Below are 16,457 nucleotides of genomic sequence, written 5' to 3'. Positions count from 1 at the left end.
GTACACGAGCACTCTGAGCTTCAGGAGCGGGCCGGCTGTGACTGGGTATGTGTTGTGCCAATCTGCACCTGAACTGCATTTAGAGTAACCCTGCTGCGCCGGGACAGGTTATGCTCTTCCTTCCTGTGATTCTCTCAAGTTTGCCTATCTCACTTCCCTGCTGCTTTCCTTTAAGTTTTCTTTGACACGACCCATGTCTATCTTTAAGCACACACACAAATGTGCACTCACACACACACACACACCGGGGTTCATACATTTTTTTCCAATTTCAATTTTTTGCACTTTTCAAGCATTTTTTAGGTGCACTTTACAAACACTTTACAAGTGTGGCAAATTACATATATACATATTCATGGCATTATATCAGACATTAATCATTATTTTATTCTATATAGTATAAGGAACAATGTTGATGGCATGTTATCCCCAAGCCAATTTACGCTCTAATATTTAATTAACTTGCATCTTAAATAAGTCATTTTTATCATAAATGTATATAAATGGTGCAGATAAAAAAAAAAAACAGGCAGATGAGATAAATAAATATGAACACAACATAATTACATTTCCAAGAACTTTCAAGGACTTTATCTAAAATCTTAAAACCTTGAAAACAGTACATTACTTCATGCATTTTGAAAGATTTGTAGGTCTATTGTTGGTTAAAATGCTCAATTTTGTATAGACTTGGAATGGTAGACTTGAACAGATTTTAAATAATTTGTCTTAATTGCTAATTCCCAGTAAAGTGATGACATTAGAATACAACTATTCATAATTGTACAGCTGAATTATTTTAATTAGTTTGAGACATATGCTTGTTATTTGTCATTGACAACATAATTAAACCTTTTTTTACTGGTAAAATTGGACATTTGCTATTATCAGATTTCCGTCTTGCATTATATTCAACATTATATAGGCTAGAGCAGTTATACTGATACAGTAAACATTCATTTTCATGAAAAACACTTTGTGTTCACTATGAAACAAAAACATATCAAGCGCTTGTCGTAATCATAACTCTAAAATGTGATTTGTCCGGTTTCACTTTCATTGCCGAGTGTGGTTCATGTCATGGTTGACGTCACTCGGAGAAAAAAAAACATAGATGCAAATTATATTTCCCACGCAGCTCCCAAACGATCGCTGTGCAACAAACTGAATGTATATTTCTGTAATTCTTCATTACCTGCTATTCACAGCGTATGCAGGTTCTGTTCACTAAAGTAGACATCATTGGCAGGCATGCGAGTGTCCTCTCGGTAGTAAACAAACAGTGCATCAGCTCATGTGTGATTTTTGCACCCGCGAATCCATCATTACATTAAGACAGAAATGACATTTCTGGTTGAATTATACCTTATAAATACAGTATGTGACACTTTTAACGCCATGTGGAGATGTCTATGTTGCTGAGCATCGAATATAAAACAATGTGAAGACTTGTGTGACCACCTTTATGCTACTCCCGAGCTTGAAAATATAATTGACTGAATCGAGATGCTGTATTAAGATCGTGTGGGGAGATCGAATCAAGATCGCTATCTTTTTTTGATCAATCGTGCAGCGCTAATTTCAAGCACCTGTACGAACCCAGTCCCTGTCACACACACACCAGAGTCTCATTTTTTTGCTAATTTTGTCCAATTTATCCTCTTTTCAAGCATTTTAGGTGCATTTTTAAAAATATCAAACGCTTTACAAGTCTGGCAAATTACATATTTACATACTTCATGACATTACATCAGAAGCTAATCAAAATTGTACTAATTCTAAGGAAAAACATTTTCTTAAACATTTACTTGCATCTTAAATATGTAATTTAAATATGTAACACCCTAAATGTATATTTATTTTAATTTCAAATGGCGCAGATAGAAAAAAAGTCAGGCAGATCAAATAAATAAATACGAAAACAACAACACAAGTCAAGCACTTTATCTAAAATCTAAGCACTTTTAAAACACTTTTTAAACCTTGAAAACAGTCAAGGTTTTCCGGCACTTGTATGAACCCTCACACACACACACACACACACACACACACACCTCTGCAGACTCAAACAGATGGATCTTTTCAATGGGCCTCCCTTCATCCAACAGTACAACTCCTGGCAATTTTTTTGCGAAACAGGGAAAGCGCCAACATTCCCAACGCTGCTCTCGCCCTGACCTGAACTTCAGAAATTTCAGCATTGTCTTTATCACCATCAAAGTCATTACACTTCCCATTAGAACACTTGCCAGCCATGTCACAACCAACATTAAAATGATATATGGGATCAGAAATAGATTAAACTGAGGGAGGAAAACGGATGCATATTTCTTCACATTTCTCTTTCTGTTCCACTCCTAAAATGTGCTTGCCATACCATGAGAACAAAGGTTAACATTTTCTCCTGCTCAGCATCTGCAGTTTTTCCTCTTATCAGCTCTGACACAAACTCAAAGTTTGCCGAACAATGAACAACTGGTAACACTTTACAGGGAAGTTTAAAACATGAAATAGCAATGGAAAATACTTTTAAAGCATTCACCTTAAACTTAATCACCTTAATCTCAAAATTCATGTCAAAAACACACGTTTCATTGGTAAAATGTAACAGATATGAGTTAACGAACGAAAGGCAAAAATTATATTTCAACTAACATTAATTTAATTGAAAAAATAATAAATGACAACTCATATCTCACTTATTGCAGCTAAAGACATTGAGGTGAATTTGGTTTTATATTCACACATTCAGACTTTGACCTTCTTAATATAATTTCAGAAAAGTATTCTTTGCAAATAGTGAAATCTAGCGCTGTGCAATATATCATTAGAGCATCGATATCGCAATGTGTGTATTTACAATAGTCACATAGCAGGATTATATCACTTATTTAAGATTAAATGATAAAGATATTATTACATTTAATATTTTTTAATTGTTTATACAATGATGACCATGTCATTTTACATTCGATTGTTCAATTTCTGTACTTGAATGCTGTTAGACTCCCCATTAACCACAGTTTATTTATGTTTGCTTGTAATTTATTATAATTTATGCTGATGCATTGCATAGAACAAGACTTGAACATCCCAGTATGCTCAAACATTTTCTTATGAAGGGCCAAAAATCAAATATCAGTGAGAGCTGTGAGCCAAAGGTAAATATATCAATTACATTAAAGTTGCTATGTGTAATTTATTTAATAATATTTAAAAATAAATAGAAAGCATTACTTTAAATTGTATTAACCAAAGTATAACATTTTAAATGATAACTTATTGGATTAAAAACATAAACATTTATAAGACAGACAAGTTTAATGCTGAATACACTAGTCAAGCAGAATCTGCCTTGATTTGTTCACCAAAGTCTCTGCATTGTCTTCCATCTGTCAGGTGCTGGTATGTACATTTTAAACTAAATTACAGCATTTAAACTGAAACGTTTAATCACAATTAGCTTTTTTGGTAGATTAATAATAAAACAAACAAATAAAAGGTTACTTTAAATTAGAAATTACTATTTCTAAACCATCCCCATCATTCTCCTTCTCTTCTCAGATGGGACGGTGGGCCAAATCAAAGTTTACCATGGGCCAACTTTGTTTGGGCATCTCTGATCCGAATGAATAAGTATCTTTTTCAAATAGAGCTATTTAAATCATCTGTTGAAATTATATTCATATGGCAATATATATCACAGCGAAACAAAATATACAAGAAATGTCAGACTTTTCCAATATCGTGTGGCCCTAGTGAAATCATATTAGCAGCCAAAAACTTTCAAAGTAAATTGTCACTGTTCCAAAATGAACGAATGTGCGAATCTAAAACCAAATTTATCCCAATGTTAAATATTGGAATTGTTCAGGCCACTGTCCCACCAGCTTGTTCAGATATATGATATTTTATTAAACATTCAAAAATTATATTGAACATAACTATGTTTTCAACTTAAATGTAAAGTTGTAACATACTAAGGTAAAGTTGGTTTTATATTCACACATTCGTTCATTTTAACCGTCCTCATATTGTTTAACACTCTATTTTGAATATTAGGTCTAAAAATCACATGCTAGTTTGACTTCAAAACAACATTAGCACTATTTTTTTTGTCTGTGAACAATGTTGCACATTGATAGTCCCACCTGCAGCTTCTCCATGATGGCTGTCCAGCTCGCTCCAGCCTGCGGCGCCTGGTCTGCAGCTCTGCACAAGACATTTGGCCATAGGAGAAATGGTCATGCCCAACTGAGCCTGGTTTCTCTCAAGGTTTTTCAATTCTTCACTTCCGCCAATTGGTGAAGTCTTTTCGTTGCCGCTGTCGCCACTGGCTTGCATGGTTCGGGATCTGTAGAGCTGCACATCGATGGATTTGCTTTTCAGTGTTTGAACTCTCAGCAGTGAAAATTAAACCACACTGAACTGAACTTCAACGCTGAAAACTGAACTGACACTGTTTCAATTTACTATCATCGTCTATGTGAAGCTGCTTTCACACAATCTACATTGTAAAAGCGCTAGAGAAATAAAGATTAATTGAATAGCCATCGGTTGCGAATATAATTTCACTATTCAGAATTTGCAAAGAACATTTTTGTGAAATTATATTATTATGGAGAAAGTGTTAATATAAAACTTTACCTCGATTAATTATTCAGGCCACTGTCATGATACTTATTATCAGCTTGTTCAGATCCATTATAGTTTATTAAACATTCAAATATTATGAAAATAAACAATGCTTCAATAAGACTGCTCAATGAACATGACCATGATTTCAATTTAAATGTGAGGTTGTATATTGAGGTAAAGTTGGCTTTATATTCGCACATTCGTTCATTTTAACAATCCCTATATTATTTACCACGCTATTTTGAATTTTAGGTCTAAAATCATGTAAATACAAGTTAAAAACGACATTAACACTACTTAATTGACTAAACAATGTTGTACTTTGATAGTCATCCGATGCTAATATGATTTCCCTATTCAGAATTAGCAAAGAATACATTTATGAAATTATAGTAAGGAGAAAGTGGGAATGTGCGAATATAAAACCAACTTTACCTCAATAGGTTGTATTTAGTACGTTAGTTCTTCAGCTATCATTAACATTACACACTAAACTAAGTTTAAGTGAGTTGTGTACTGACTAATAATCATGACATAAACATTTATCTTACCTGTGAACAGAGAGGAGGCAACGTGAAGAAATCGCAGCTGTCAAGTCGACCATCTTGTGTTTGTTGTAACGTTCACCGGTGTTTCCACTCGTTTTTTTTCCTGTTTTCAGAGATTTGTCCGCTTCTTCGTCGAACAGTTGCTAATATTCTCGTTATCTCCGCGTCTAAAGCGTGAAATTAGGCTTGTTTTATCGTCTATATTCCCTCGTGGCACTGTAAACAACATTAGCAATGCGCTATTAGCATATTTAATGAGCGCGAGGATTCTCTCCGGTGTGCAGTAAAAGATCGCGGGTGACGTCATTTCAACAAGGCGGGCAAACTACACTCATTGAGTGCGAGTTGTGAATAATTAAAGCAAGTTTATATTAAAATACTACATACCACGCTGGCAGCAAACTGCGAAATGCAAGTCGATTTGATGTGAAAAGTTGCTAAAGTGCGTTGTGCGTCTTGACGACGTTATTATGTTACCATGACGCCAAACAAACTGACTAACGTTAGCCTAAAAATATTAAATATGTCAATGTAGATTTGATAAGTAGTTAATCATTTGTAAAGATTTATCATATAAACATGTTTGATCATATTTGATGTATATCATACTATATATCAAATGTTTTAAATAGTGAAAAATCGATGCATATTTACAATAAATTAGCCTAATTTCATTTTTTTTTTCGCTTTCAGGTGAATAATAAGTCTACAATCCTAGCCATTTCATTTCTACTTTTAAATAAACACTTTGTTTTTAATCAAGTTTTTACTTTGTTCAGTCAAACCAAGGGGTCATGGTGGCACAGTGGGCAGCACGATCGCCTCACAGCAAGAAGGTTGCTGGTTCGAGCCCCGGCTGGGTCAGTTGGCATTTCTGTGTGGAGTTTGCATGTTCTCCCAGTGTCCACCACAGTCCAAAGATTTGTGGTACATGTAAATTGAATACGCTAAATTGGCCGTAGTGTATGTGTGTGAATGCAGGTGTGTGTTTCCCAGTGTTGGGTTGCGGCTTCCTCCGCATAAAACATATGCTGGATAAGTTGTCGGTTCATTCTGCTGTGGCGACCTCTAATTAATAAAGGGACTAAGCCAAAAAGAAAATGAATGAATAAAGCCAAACCAAAGCCCTTACTGTAAACAGAATGAGGAAACATATTTATTGAATATAGCTAGATTTGATATGTACAGAGTAAGTTTGTGTACATATTGACACATCAGGTAAAAATATATGTGTAAAAAGCATTTTCACAATCAAACACCATAATACCTACGACATAGATGAACAACAAAATGTCAAATACATTAAAATGTGCACTTTACTCTATAGCTTTCTTTCGTTTAACGATTACAACAAATGCTGTATGACCATATAAAGTCAAAACAATACAATAATTATTTCATTTAAAAAAAAAAATATGTGCATTTGGCAACACATTAAACTTTTAACATACAAAAACATCCCTCTTCACAGGCCCTTCCCATCAAAAACATCTTATGCACACAATAGTAGATAAGCAGCCAGCACCAAAACAATCAAATCAAATCAAATGAAAACACTGCTGTGCTGGAAACATCTCTGTTTGTAGATTAAATACTAGAAGCACATCATGTTGTACCCATAACATCATCATTGGGGAAAGTACCAAATGTTTGCATGGTGAACAGAGAAGATATAATAGACATTTTCCACAATAAATGAATGGGAGACAATGGAAGACGCCAGCAGACTCACTTTAAGAGACTCTGAGGGCAGTATATTGGTCAATGAGCTTGGCTTTCCCTTTTGTAAAAGCGCATTGAGCTCTTTTAGCTTTGGCTCTGAAAAATGTGGCCAAGTGTTTTATGTTCCTGCCAAGAAACAGTTCGTAGACGAGAAAGAGAGAGAGAAAGAGTCATGTTACAGGCACTGCTGATACACAATCCCACGCAAAACCCACAGACACATACAAATATCAAAAAATATAGAGCACACATAAAAGTCACATGACGAGTGGTTTTGGATTTCTGAATGAGCAGTAAAAAGATGGCTTCACTGCAATAAAAGTGCTTCTCTTACTTATAATTTTTGACTCATTTCTAGTCCAAGTATATACAAAATCTTAAATCAAGAAGTATTTTCTGGACAAGCATTAAGCATGCTCTTGTTTTAAGACAAAGTTTGCCAAAATTAAGTGAATTTTTTCTTAAAACAAGCAAAATAATCTTATGCCAAAAGGAAAAACACTTATTTGGCTGACCCCATAGGCAGATTATTTAGCTTGTTTTAAGGTAAAACTCACTTGAAATGTGGCATATTATTTCTTAAAATAGTCCCAGCAGGCACAGGACGTCAACATGACGTTAGATTGATGTTGTACCCCAACATTGTGGGGACGTTGCATTTTGTTTTGAAATAAAAATCAGGTTAACGTCAGAATTCAATGTCAGGCTGACGTCAATGTCCAACCTAAAATCAACCAGATATAAATGTCTAATGATGTTACAGCTTGACGTTGTGTGGACGTTACCACTATGACGTCTATCAGACGTTGGATTTTGGTTGCCAAACCTGATGAATAAATGTCAGTATTTGATGTCAATATTACATTGGTTTAAGATGTTGGCTTGACGTTGGATTTTGGTCACTTTCCAACGCCATCTAAAATCAATCAAATATCAACCTCATAATCGGACATCAAAATAACGTTGACCTTAGACACTGGCTAGACATTGAATTTTGGTCACGTGACATCACGATCTAAATCTAACCTAATATTAATGCCTTATAATGTTTGTGTGGCTGCTGGGGTAGTTTTTGCTTGTCTAGAAAATGCTTCTTGATTTAAATTTTTAAAGATATTTTGATCAGAAACAAGACAAAAGCATTTTTTGCAGTGTAGATTTAAAGGGATAGTCATTTAACAACAACAAGAAAAAGGTTTTTGCTACTTTACACATTCAAGGTTGTGGGTTCACATTCAGAGAATGTATTCACTGATTTAACTTATACAATGTAAAGTAAGCAACAATGGATAAAGGTGTCGGGTCAATGCATAAATATCAATGTTTGTCCTGGCTGTTCAGTTTCATAAAACCAACACACTGCATTGAGCTGATATTAGTGTTCATTCATTCATTCATTATCCTTTGAATTAGTCGCCAGAGTGGAATGAACTGCCAACTATTCTAGCATATGGTTTACGCAGCAGATGCTCTTCCAGCTGCAACCCAGTACTGGGAAACACCCATACACTCTCACATTCACACACACACTCATACACTACGACCAATTTAGTTTATTCAATTCACCTATAGCCCATGTGTTTGGACTCCTACACCGAAGGAATCCCACACCAACATTTGGAGAACAGGCACACTCCACACAGAAATGCCAACTGGCACAGCTGGGACTCGAACCAGCGACCTTCTTGCTGTGAATACACAGTGCTAACCACTGAGCCACCGTGCCATGCTTTATTAGTCTTGTTTTCCATTATAAAAATCTGCTGCAAACTTTCAAGAAGGTCAATACTAGAAATTAAATTAGTTATTAAAACTTTTATGTTTAAAAAATCTCTGTTAAACAGCTCTTGGGAGATATCAATAAAGTAATTTAAATGAGATTGGAGGCAGAATAATAACTCTATAGATGAATGCAGCAAAATTAAGTGAGTTTATGCTTAAAACAAGATGAGGTTAGATCAAGAAGGAAACTATTGTTTTGTTCTTGTTATAAGCGAAAACGGTTTCATTTTGATAGATATTCTAGTTAATAAGATCAAAGACATTTGGACTCTTAAGATACTGTATATTGAGTTAAAAATGTGAGTTGTTTAAGCACTGGATAACAATTAATAAAACCAATGTCGCAGATTGGGCAGAAAAAAACCCACTTTGCTTTGTCCTTTTCTGAAAAAAAAAAAAAAACAGTGAGCTACTGTTGTGTACCATAGAAAGAGAGTTAAACAGGACTGGAATGAGATGAGAGAGAGCAGATGATGACAGAATTTTCATTACGTGCTGAACTGCTCTCTTAAACAGGCTTTGAATGGCTGGAGCTGTAACCTGAGCTTTGTTGTGTTATAGTGGAACATGTGCGCGAGCAACAGCCCATTAACCTGTGCGATAAAAAACTAAAGTGCTGAACAGAAGTGTTCTCCACCTGAGCCGCTGAAACCAAAGACAAAGGTCAGACTCACATCCACACCTACTGGGTCAAAAACCAATGCATCCACACAGAAACAAGCACACGCTGTCTGGAAGTCAGAGGAATAGCCTGGATGGGAAGCATTAGTATAAAATCCACACAGTTTACTTTGTTAATACATGCTCAGGATGCTTTGTTCTATCTTTCAATAAAATGTATTAAAAAAAAAACATGATCCCCCTAACATGATTTCCCACTCTGACTGACATCATCTAATTTTTAAGCTCCTCCAATCACCTGTCATATAATTGATGCATTCTCAATAGCTATTCTAATGTTATTCACAAAAAAAGCAATATAGCATAAAAAAGTGTGTCTATAGTGTTTGGGGAAATGCTGAAAATGCTCATTTTGGAAATCGAGTTCAATTCCATATCATGTAAAGTGTGAAAAAAAAACATTATAATAATATGCAGGGTTTCACACAATTAATGTTGTCCCAAAACAAATCGATTAATTTAACTTAACAAATTTAAGTGGATTGAACATAAACAATTAAGATGTCCCAAAAACAAATTCTCATGAATTGTGTTGTTTCAGCTCATTTTTATAAAAGTACCCTGCAGCCACACAATGTCACCATGACGTCAGATTGACCCCAACATCATGGGGACGTTGCATTTTGTTTGGAAATGAAAATCGGGTTGACGTCAGAATTTTACGTCAGGCCAACGTCAATGTCCAATGTCAGACAGACATTGCATTTAGGTTACTTTCCAATGTAACCTAAAAACAACCAAATATCAATGTCATAGTTAGTGGACATTAGAATAACATTGTTCTTAGATGATGGCGACCTAAATCTAACCTAATATTAATGTCTTGTGACATTGTGTGTCTGCTGGGTTGTTCAAACAAGCAGGAGAAGATGCCCTTACAAATATTAAGATATTTGAAACGTGTCTTATTGGAACATTTTCATGTGAAATAATATGTGATCATGTGATTTCTCTTTTGCACGAGACCATTTTCCAGAAAGCATGTTTCACATGTTACATATGTGTTCCATATGTGTTACGTGTGTTCCACAAGTGTTTCATGTGTGTTCTGTGTTCTATAAGTGTTCCATATGTGTTCTTTATGTGTGTTCCATAAGTGTTCCATGTGTGTTCTATATGTGTTCCATGTGTGTTCCATAAGAAATCCCGGTGTGTTCCACAAGTGTTTCATGTGTGTTCTATATTTGTTCCATGTATTCCACATGCATTCCATTAGTGTTCCTTGAGTTTCACAAGTGTTTCATGTGTCTTCTATGTGTTCCATGTGTGTTTCACATGCGTTCCATAAGCGTTCCACAAGTGTTTCATGTGTTCTATATTTGTTCCATGTGTTCCACATGCATTCCATTAGTGTTCCTTGTGTTCCACAAGTGTTTCAAGTGTCTTATATATGTGTTCCATGTGTGTTTCACATGCGTTCCATAAGCGTTCTACATATGTTCCACAAGTTTTTCATGTATGTTTCATGTGTGTTCTATATGTGTTCCATAAGAAATCCTGGTGTGTTCCACAATTGTTTCATGTGTGTTCTATATTTGTTTCATGTGTGTTCCACATGCATTCCATTAGTGTTCCTTGTGTTTCACAAGTGTTTCATGTGTGTTCTATATGTGTTCCATGTATGTTTCACATGCGTTTCACATATGTTCCACAAGTGTTTCATGTATGTTCCATGTGTATTCCATGTGTGTTCCATGGTGTTTCACATATGATTTTAACATAGAACTCGTGGGACACTCGTGTTTTTTTTTTTTTTTCTGTAAATGGGATTCACCTATATTCAATATGGTTATACAAATACATGTATAAGGCTAAAAACTAATTCCTGATGGATACACACTGCATGTTATCTCATTTTAAGTACTAATAGCACATATCTGTTATTATTTAGGAAGTATTTTAACACATTTCAAATATATACCTCCCTGATTCCTGAATTCTGGGATGTACTATATACTGTGAGGCGAGTGAGATCTGTTTCCAGCTTATTACTAGAAGAACAGGCACTGCTAAATTGAGAAAGGGGTAGAAGAATCAATTGTGAAGTGGGGGAGATGGAAAGTGTCACATGAGGAAGGATTGAGAAGTATGATGGGTTAATAGGGGTTTCAGTAGCAGAGAGCTGAGGGTTGAGGGGTCGTAACCTTACCATACTCTATTAGGTACGTTCAGCCAAACACACACACACACACACACTAAATTCTCATTAGTGTAATGCAATTTTGTTATCAGAACTTTGACATAAAAATTATGATTTGTTTTAATGGCAAAATAGATCTAAATCATTGATATTCGTTGTACTGATTCTTTTAAAATTGAGTATTAACAAAAAGCTGTATATAATGAAAGTCTAATGAAAATGACAATTTAGAAAAAGCAGAAGAAAAAATGGATAATGTGTACAAACGCCAAGATTTTGTGGCTATTAAATCAAAAATTGTTCCCTGTTGTTCCCTATTTGTGGCTATTGAATTAAAAGAGTTCTCTCATTTTATTAAAATAGTGTTTACATAAATAATAATTCAACTATATTAAGACAACAAATAGTTTTGTGGACTTGATTTAACTAAAACAGAAGAACTAATTAGTCAAAACTGGGCAAAATTTAACAAAACAAAGCAAGAAAATGTCAACAACAAGGTCTCACTAGTTAACATGTTAGTTAATAATGATCAGTGCATTTGTTACAGCATTTATAAATCTGTTACTCTTACTGTAATGCAATTGTTCACTTTTAATTCACTATAACTCACGTGCATTAAATAGACAGATGCGATTAGATTAATGCATGCTTTGGTGTTTTAGTTATTAGTTCATGTCAACTAATGGAAGCTTGATGGTAAATTCTACAGAAGAAATGAATAACAAATGCTTAATGTGTGCATGGCCATGATATGTATTTGTTATAAGTGTTGGGCTATGCGTTAAAAACATCACAATGAAAACGATATTTATGCACCCAGAATCAGGCATCCTTCTGAAAGATAAATATTGCATATTTTTGTGTTTTGATTTTGCGGTGAAATATGACCCAGACGTGTTCCTGACAGGAGTACTGAAATTCACCCGCCTTCATGTTCTCGGCGCACTTGACAAAAACATGATATGTAGGTCACAATATGGAGGAAACAGCCATGTCTCAAAGCCTCAGGCGCCTGTCATGTGATTGTCAAGAGAACCTGCCGCACCGTCAATGAATTCAGCACAAACACACACACATCGGTTTTGGTGTTTTATGAGGACTCTCCATAAAGGCTTAATGCATGTTATACTGTAAAAGCCACTTATTATATTGCCTTACCCAACCAATACCTCTAAACCCAACCCAAAATACCCCATTAAGTATCTTTTTTTTTGTGTGTTTTGAATTTTGAGGACACACGGCATGTCCTGATAAACTACTGTGTAAAACCTAGGTCATACCCATGCCATTATATGAATCTATGTCCTCATAAACCACCAACACTAGCAAACACACACTAATACCTATGTACCCATGTCATTATACAAAATTATGTCCTCAAAAACCACCAAAACCAGCACACACACACATTGCTTTTGGTGGTTTATGAGGACTCTTCATTAGTTTAATGTATTTTATACTGTAAAAAACACTTATTATATTGCCTTACCCTACCAATATCTCGAAACCCAACCCAAAATACCCCATTGAGTAGGATTTTAGGTCTTCTGAATTATGAGGACACAAGACATGTCCCAATAAACCACTGCAGCGAGGTAAAACCTAGGTCATACCCATGTCATTATACAAATGCATGTCCTTATAAACCACCAAGTAATAGATCCATTTTGCAATGCACACACACACACACACACACACACACACAAACACACACACACACACGTTTATCAAAAGAAAGGTGATGAATAGTCAGCAAAGATCTTCAGTGTATACAAAGATTTCATAATAGAGTAAAAGCAAAAACCTCTGTCCATCTCCATTCAGTATTATTGCTGTAATAAAGATCCAGTTTTGATCTCAGGAGTAGAAGAGTCTGTTTTTCTCTGGGGTCTGCAGACGGTTGAGTCGGGCCAGTTGGGTGGGCGATGGAGGCACATCTTGCCGAAATGGGCCTTTGGGTGGTGGAGGAATTGGTGTTTGGTTTAGGGTTGGCTTCTCCTCCATTGTTGGCAGCTTAGTTTTGGCCTCCTGCTCTTTGCGCCTCTGTTCTTGCCTTAGCAGCTCCTGGGTTTCCAGCAGGACTCGGGCATTCAGGCCGGTGGGGGTGGGACTCAGGTACCCGTTGGCGGTCCGGGACCCCTGGTGGATGGAATAACGCGAGTTTTCTTTGGCCGTCTGGAAGACATCGCCAGGAGGATAAACTTTCTCCCAGGAGTCTTGAGACACGGTGCTAGGGTTTTTACGGGGTTGTCTGTGAGGAACAAAGAAAAAGGGGTCAGATATGGAAAAAGTCCCCATGTAATATTTTAACCAGACGTGGAATGACATGCAATAAAATGTTCCTTTTTCCATGTGAATGGGTCATATATGAGACGACCCATTTTGGTGCATCAATTAAGTGATTTTATATCCATGGAAAGCATATTAAATGCAAGTAGAGTGTGTACTTTAATGTGTGACATATATTAAACATGTCAAATTATGGGTGAAATAATGTTCCATTGACACATACTGTATATACTTACATTAAAATGAAACGACATCACAGTTTCCTACTGTATAATCAGAGATTCTGCCCTAACTGGCTGCAGTGGTGATATTTTGCAACTGAAACAACCATATAGAATCTATGACACGGAAATGGAAGTTAACCTTACTTTACAAAAAGTGAATAAGCCTGTTGTAATTTGGAACAGTTAAGTTGACTCAACTTACTTTATTTTTTAAATATGCACATAGTTCATTACTCAAATATTAAGGCATGGAGGTTTACTCACTTTTTAAAGTCAACTAATTGCTTTTAAAGCAATGAAATTACTCACTTTCTAAAAAAGTTAAGTCAACTAATCGCTTTAAAAGCAATGCATTTACTCACGTTTTTAGAAAGGGAAAGTCAATTATAAAAGCAACAGATTTACTCACATTTTAAAAGTCAACTAATCGCTTTAAAAGCAGTGAATTTACTCACTTTTTTACAATAAAGGCAACTAATCACTTTAAAATCAATGTATTTTTAAAAGTAAAGTCAACTAAAGGCTTTATAAGCAATGCATTTACTCACTTATTTAAAGGTCAAATAATCACTTTAAAAGCAATGGATTAACTTAGTTTTTTAAAGTAAAGTCAATTAATCGCTTTTAAAGCAATGCATTTACTCACTTTTTAAAGTAAAGTCAACTATTCGCATTAAAAGTAACAAGTTTATGCACTTTTTAAAAAGTTAAGTCAACTAATTGCTTTAAAAGCAATGCATGTACGCACATTTTAAAAGTAAAGTCAACTAATCGCCTTAAATGCAATGCATATCCTCTTTTAAAAGTACAGTCAACTATTCGCTTTGAAAGCAACAGGTTTACACACTTTTTAAAAGTCAACTAATCGCTTTAAAAGCAATGCATTTATTCACATTTTAAAAGTAAAGTCAACTAATCGCTTTAAAAGCAATGCATTTACTCACATTTTAAAAGTAAAGTCAACTAATCGCTTTAAAAGCAATGCATTTACTCACATTTTTAAAGTCAACTAATCGCTTTAAAAGCAATGCATTTACTCACATTTTAAAAGTAAAGTCAACTAATTGCTTTAAAAGCAATGCATTTACTCACATTTTAAAAGTCAACTAATCGCTTTAAAAGCAATGCATTTACTCACATTTTAAAAAGTCAACTAATCGCTTTAAAATCAATGCATTTACTCACATTTTAAAAGTCAAATAATTGCTTTCAAAGCCATGCATTTACTCACATTTTAAAAAAGTCAACTAATCGCTTTAAAAGCAATGCATTTACTCACATTTTAAAAGTAAAGTCAACTAATCGCTTTAAAAGCAATGCATTTACTCACATTTTAAAAGTCAACTAATCGCTTTATAAGCAATGCATTTACTCACATTTTAAAAGTCAACTAATCGCTTTAAAAGCAATGCATTTACTCACATTTTAAAAGTAAAGTCAACTAATCGCTTTAAAAGCAATGCATTTACTCACATTTTTAAAGTCAACTAATCACTTTAAAAGCAGTGGATTTACTCACATTTTAAAAGTCAACTAATCGCTTTAAAAGCAATGCATTTACTCACATTTTAAAAGTAAAGTCAACTAATCGCTTTAAAAGCAATGCATTTACTCACATTTTAAAAGTAAAGTCAACTAATCGCTTTAAAAGCAATGCATTTACTCACATTTTAAAAGCAAAGTCAACTAATCGCTTTAAAAGCAATGCATTTACTCACATTTTAAAAGTCAACTAATCGCTTTATAAGCAATGCATTTACTCACATTTTAAAAGTCAACTAATCGCTTTAAAAGCAATGCATTTACTCACATTTTAAAAGCAAAGTCAACTAATCGCTTTAAAAGCAATGCATTTACTCACATTTTAAAAGTAAAGTCAACTAATCGCTTTAAAATCAATGCATTTACTCACATTTTAAAAGTAAAGTCAACTAATCGCTTTAAAAGCAATGCATTTACTCACGTTTTAAAAGCAAAGTCAACTAATCGCTTTAAAAGCAATGCATTTACTCACATTTTAAAAGTCAACTAATCGCTTTATAAGCAATGCATTTACTCACATTTTAAAAGTCAACTAATCGCTTTAAAAGCAGTTGATTTACTCACATTTTAAAAGTAGTCAACTAATCGCTTTAAAAGCAATGCATTTACTCACATTTTAAAAGTAGTCAACTAATCGCTTTAAAATCAATGCATTTACTCACATTTTAAAAGTAAAGTCAACTAATCACTTTAAAATCAATGCATTTACTCACGTTTTAAAAGTAAAGTCAACTAATCGCTTTAAAATCAATGCATTTACTCACGTTTTAAAAGTAAAGTCAACTAATCACTTTAAAAGCAGTGGATTTACTGACGTTTTTAACAGTAAAGTTACCTACCAGCTTTTGAAGCAATAAATTTTCTCCCTTTTTAAAGTAAAGTCAACTA

General features: G+C 34.6%; 1 protein-coding gene across 4 annotated transcripts in view; it reads right to left on the bottom strand.

The window, feature by feature from the left end:
• Positions 1-6,318: 6,318 nt before the first annotated feature.
• The window catches only part of pard3aa (par-3 family cell polarity regulator alpha, a), a 708,633-nt gene continuing 698,494 nt past the window's right edge, over positions 6,319-16,457 (bottom strand). For all 4 annotated transcript variants that reach the window (XM_056450319.1, XM_056450321.1, XM_056450320.1 and 1 more), the window contains one exon: positions 6,319-13,765. In XM_056450319.1, the coding sequence (XP_056306294.1) occupies positions 13,372-13,765 (394 nt within the window). In that variant the 3' untranslated portion in view covers positions 6,319-13,371. The remainder of the gene's footprint in view (positions 13,766-16,457) is intronic.

Source organism: Danio aesculapii, chromosome 24, assembly GCF_903798145.1.
Source record: "Danio aesculapii chromosome 24, fDanAes4.1, whole genome shotgun sequence".
Lineage (NCBI taxonomy): Eukaryota > Metazoa > Chordata > Actinopteri > Cypriniformes > Danionidae > Danio > Danio aesculapii.
Note: the sequence above shows the minus strand (reverse complement) of the source record. Positions and strands in the feature narration are given on the sequence as shown.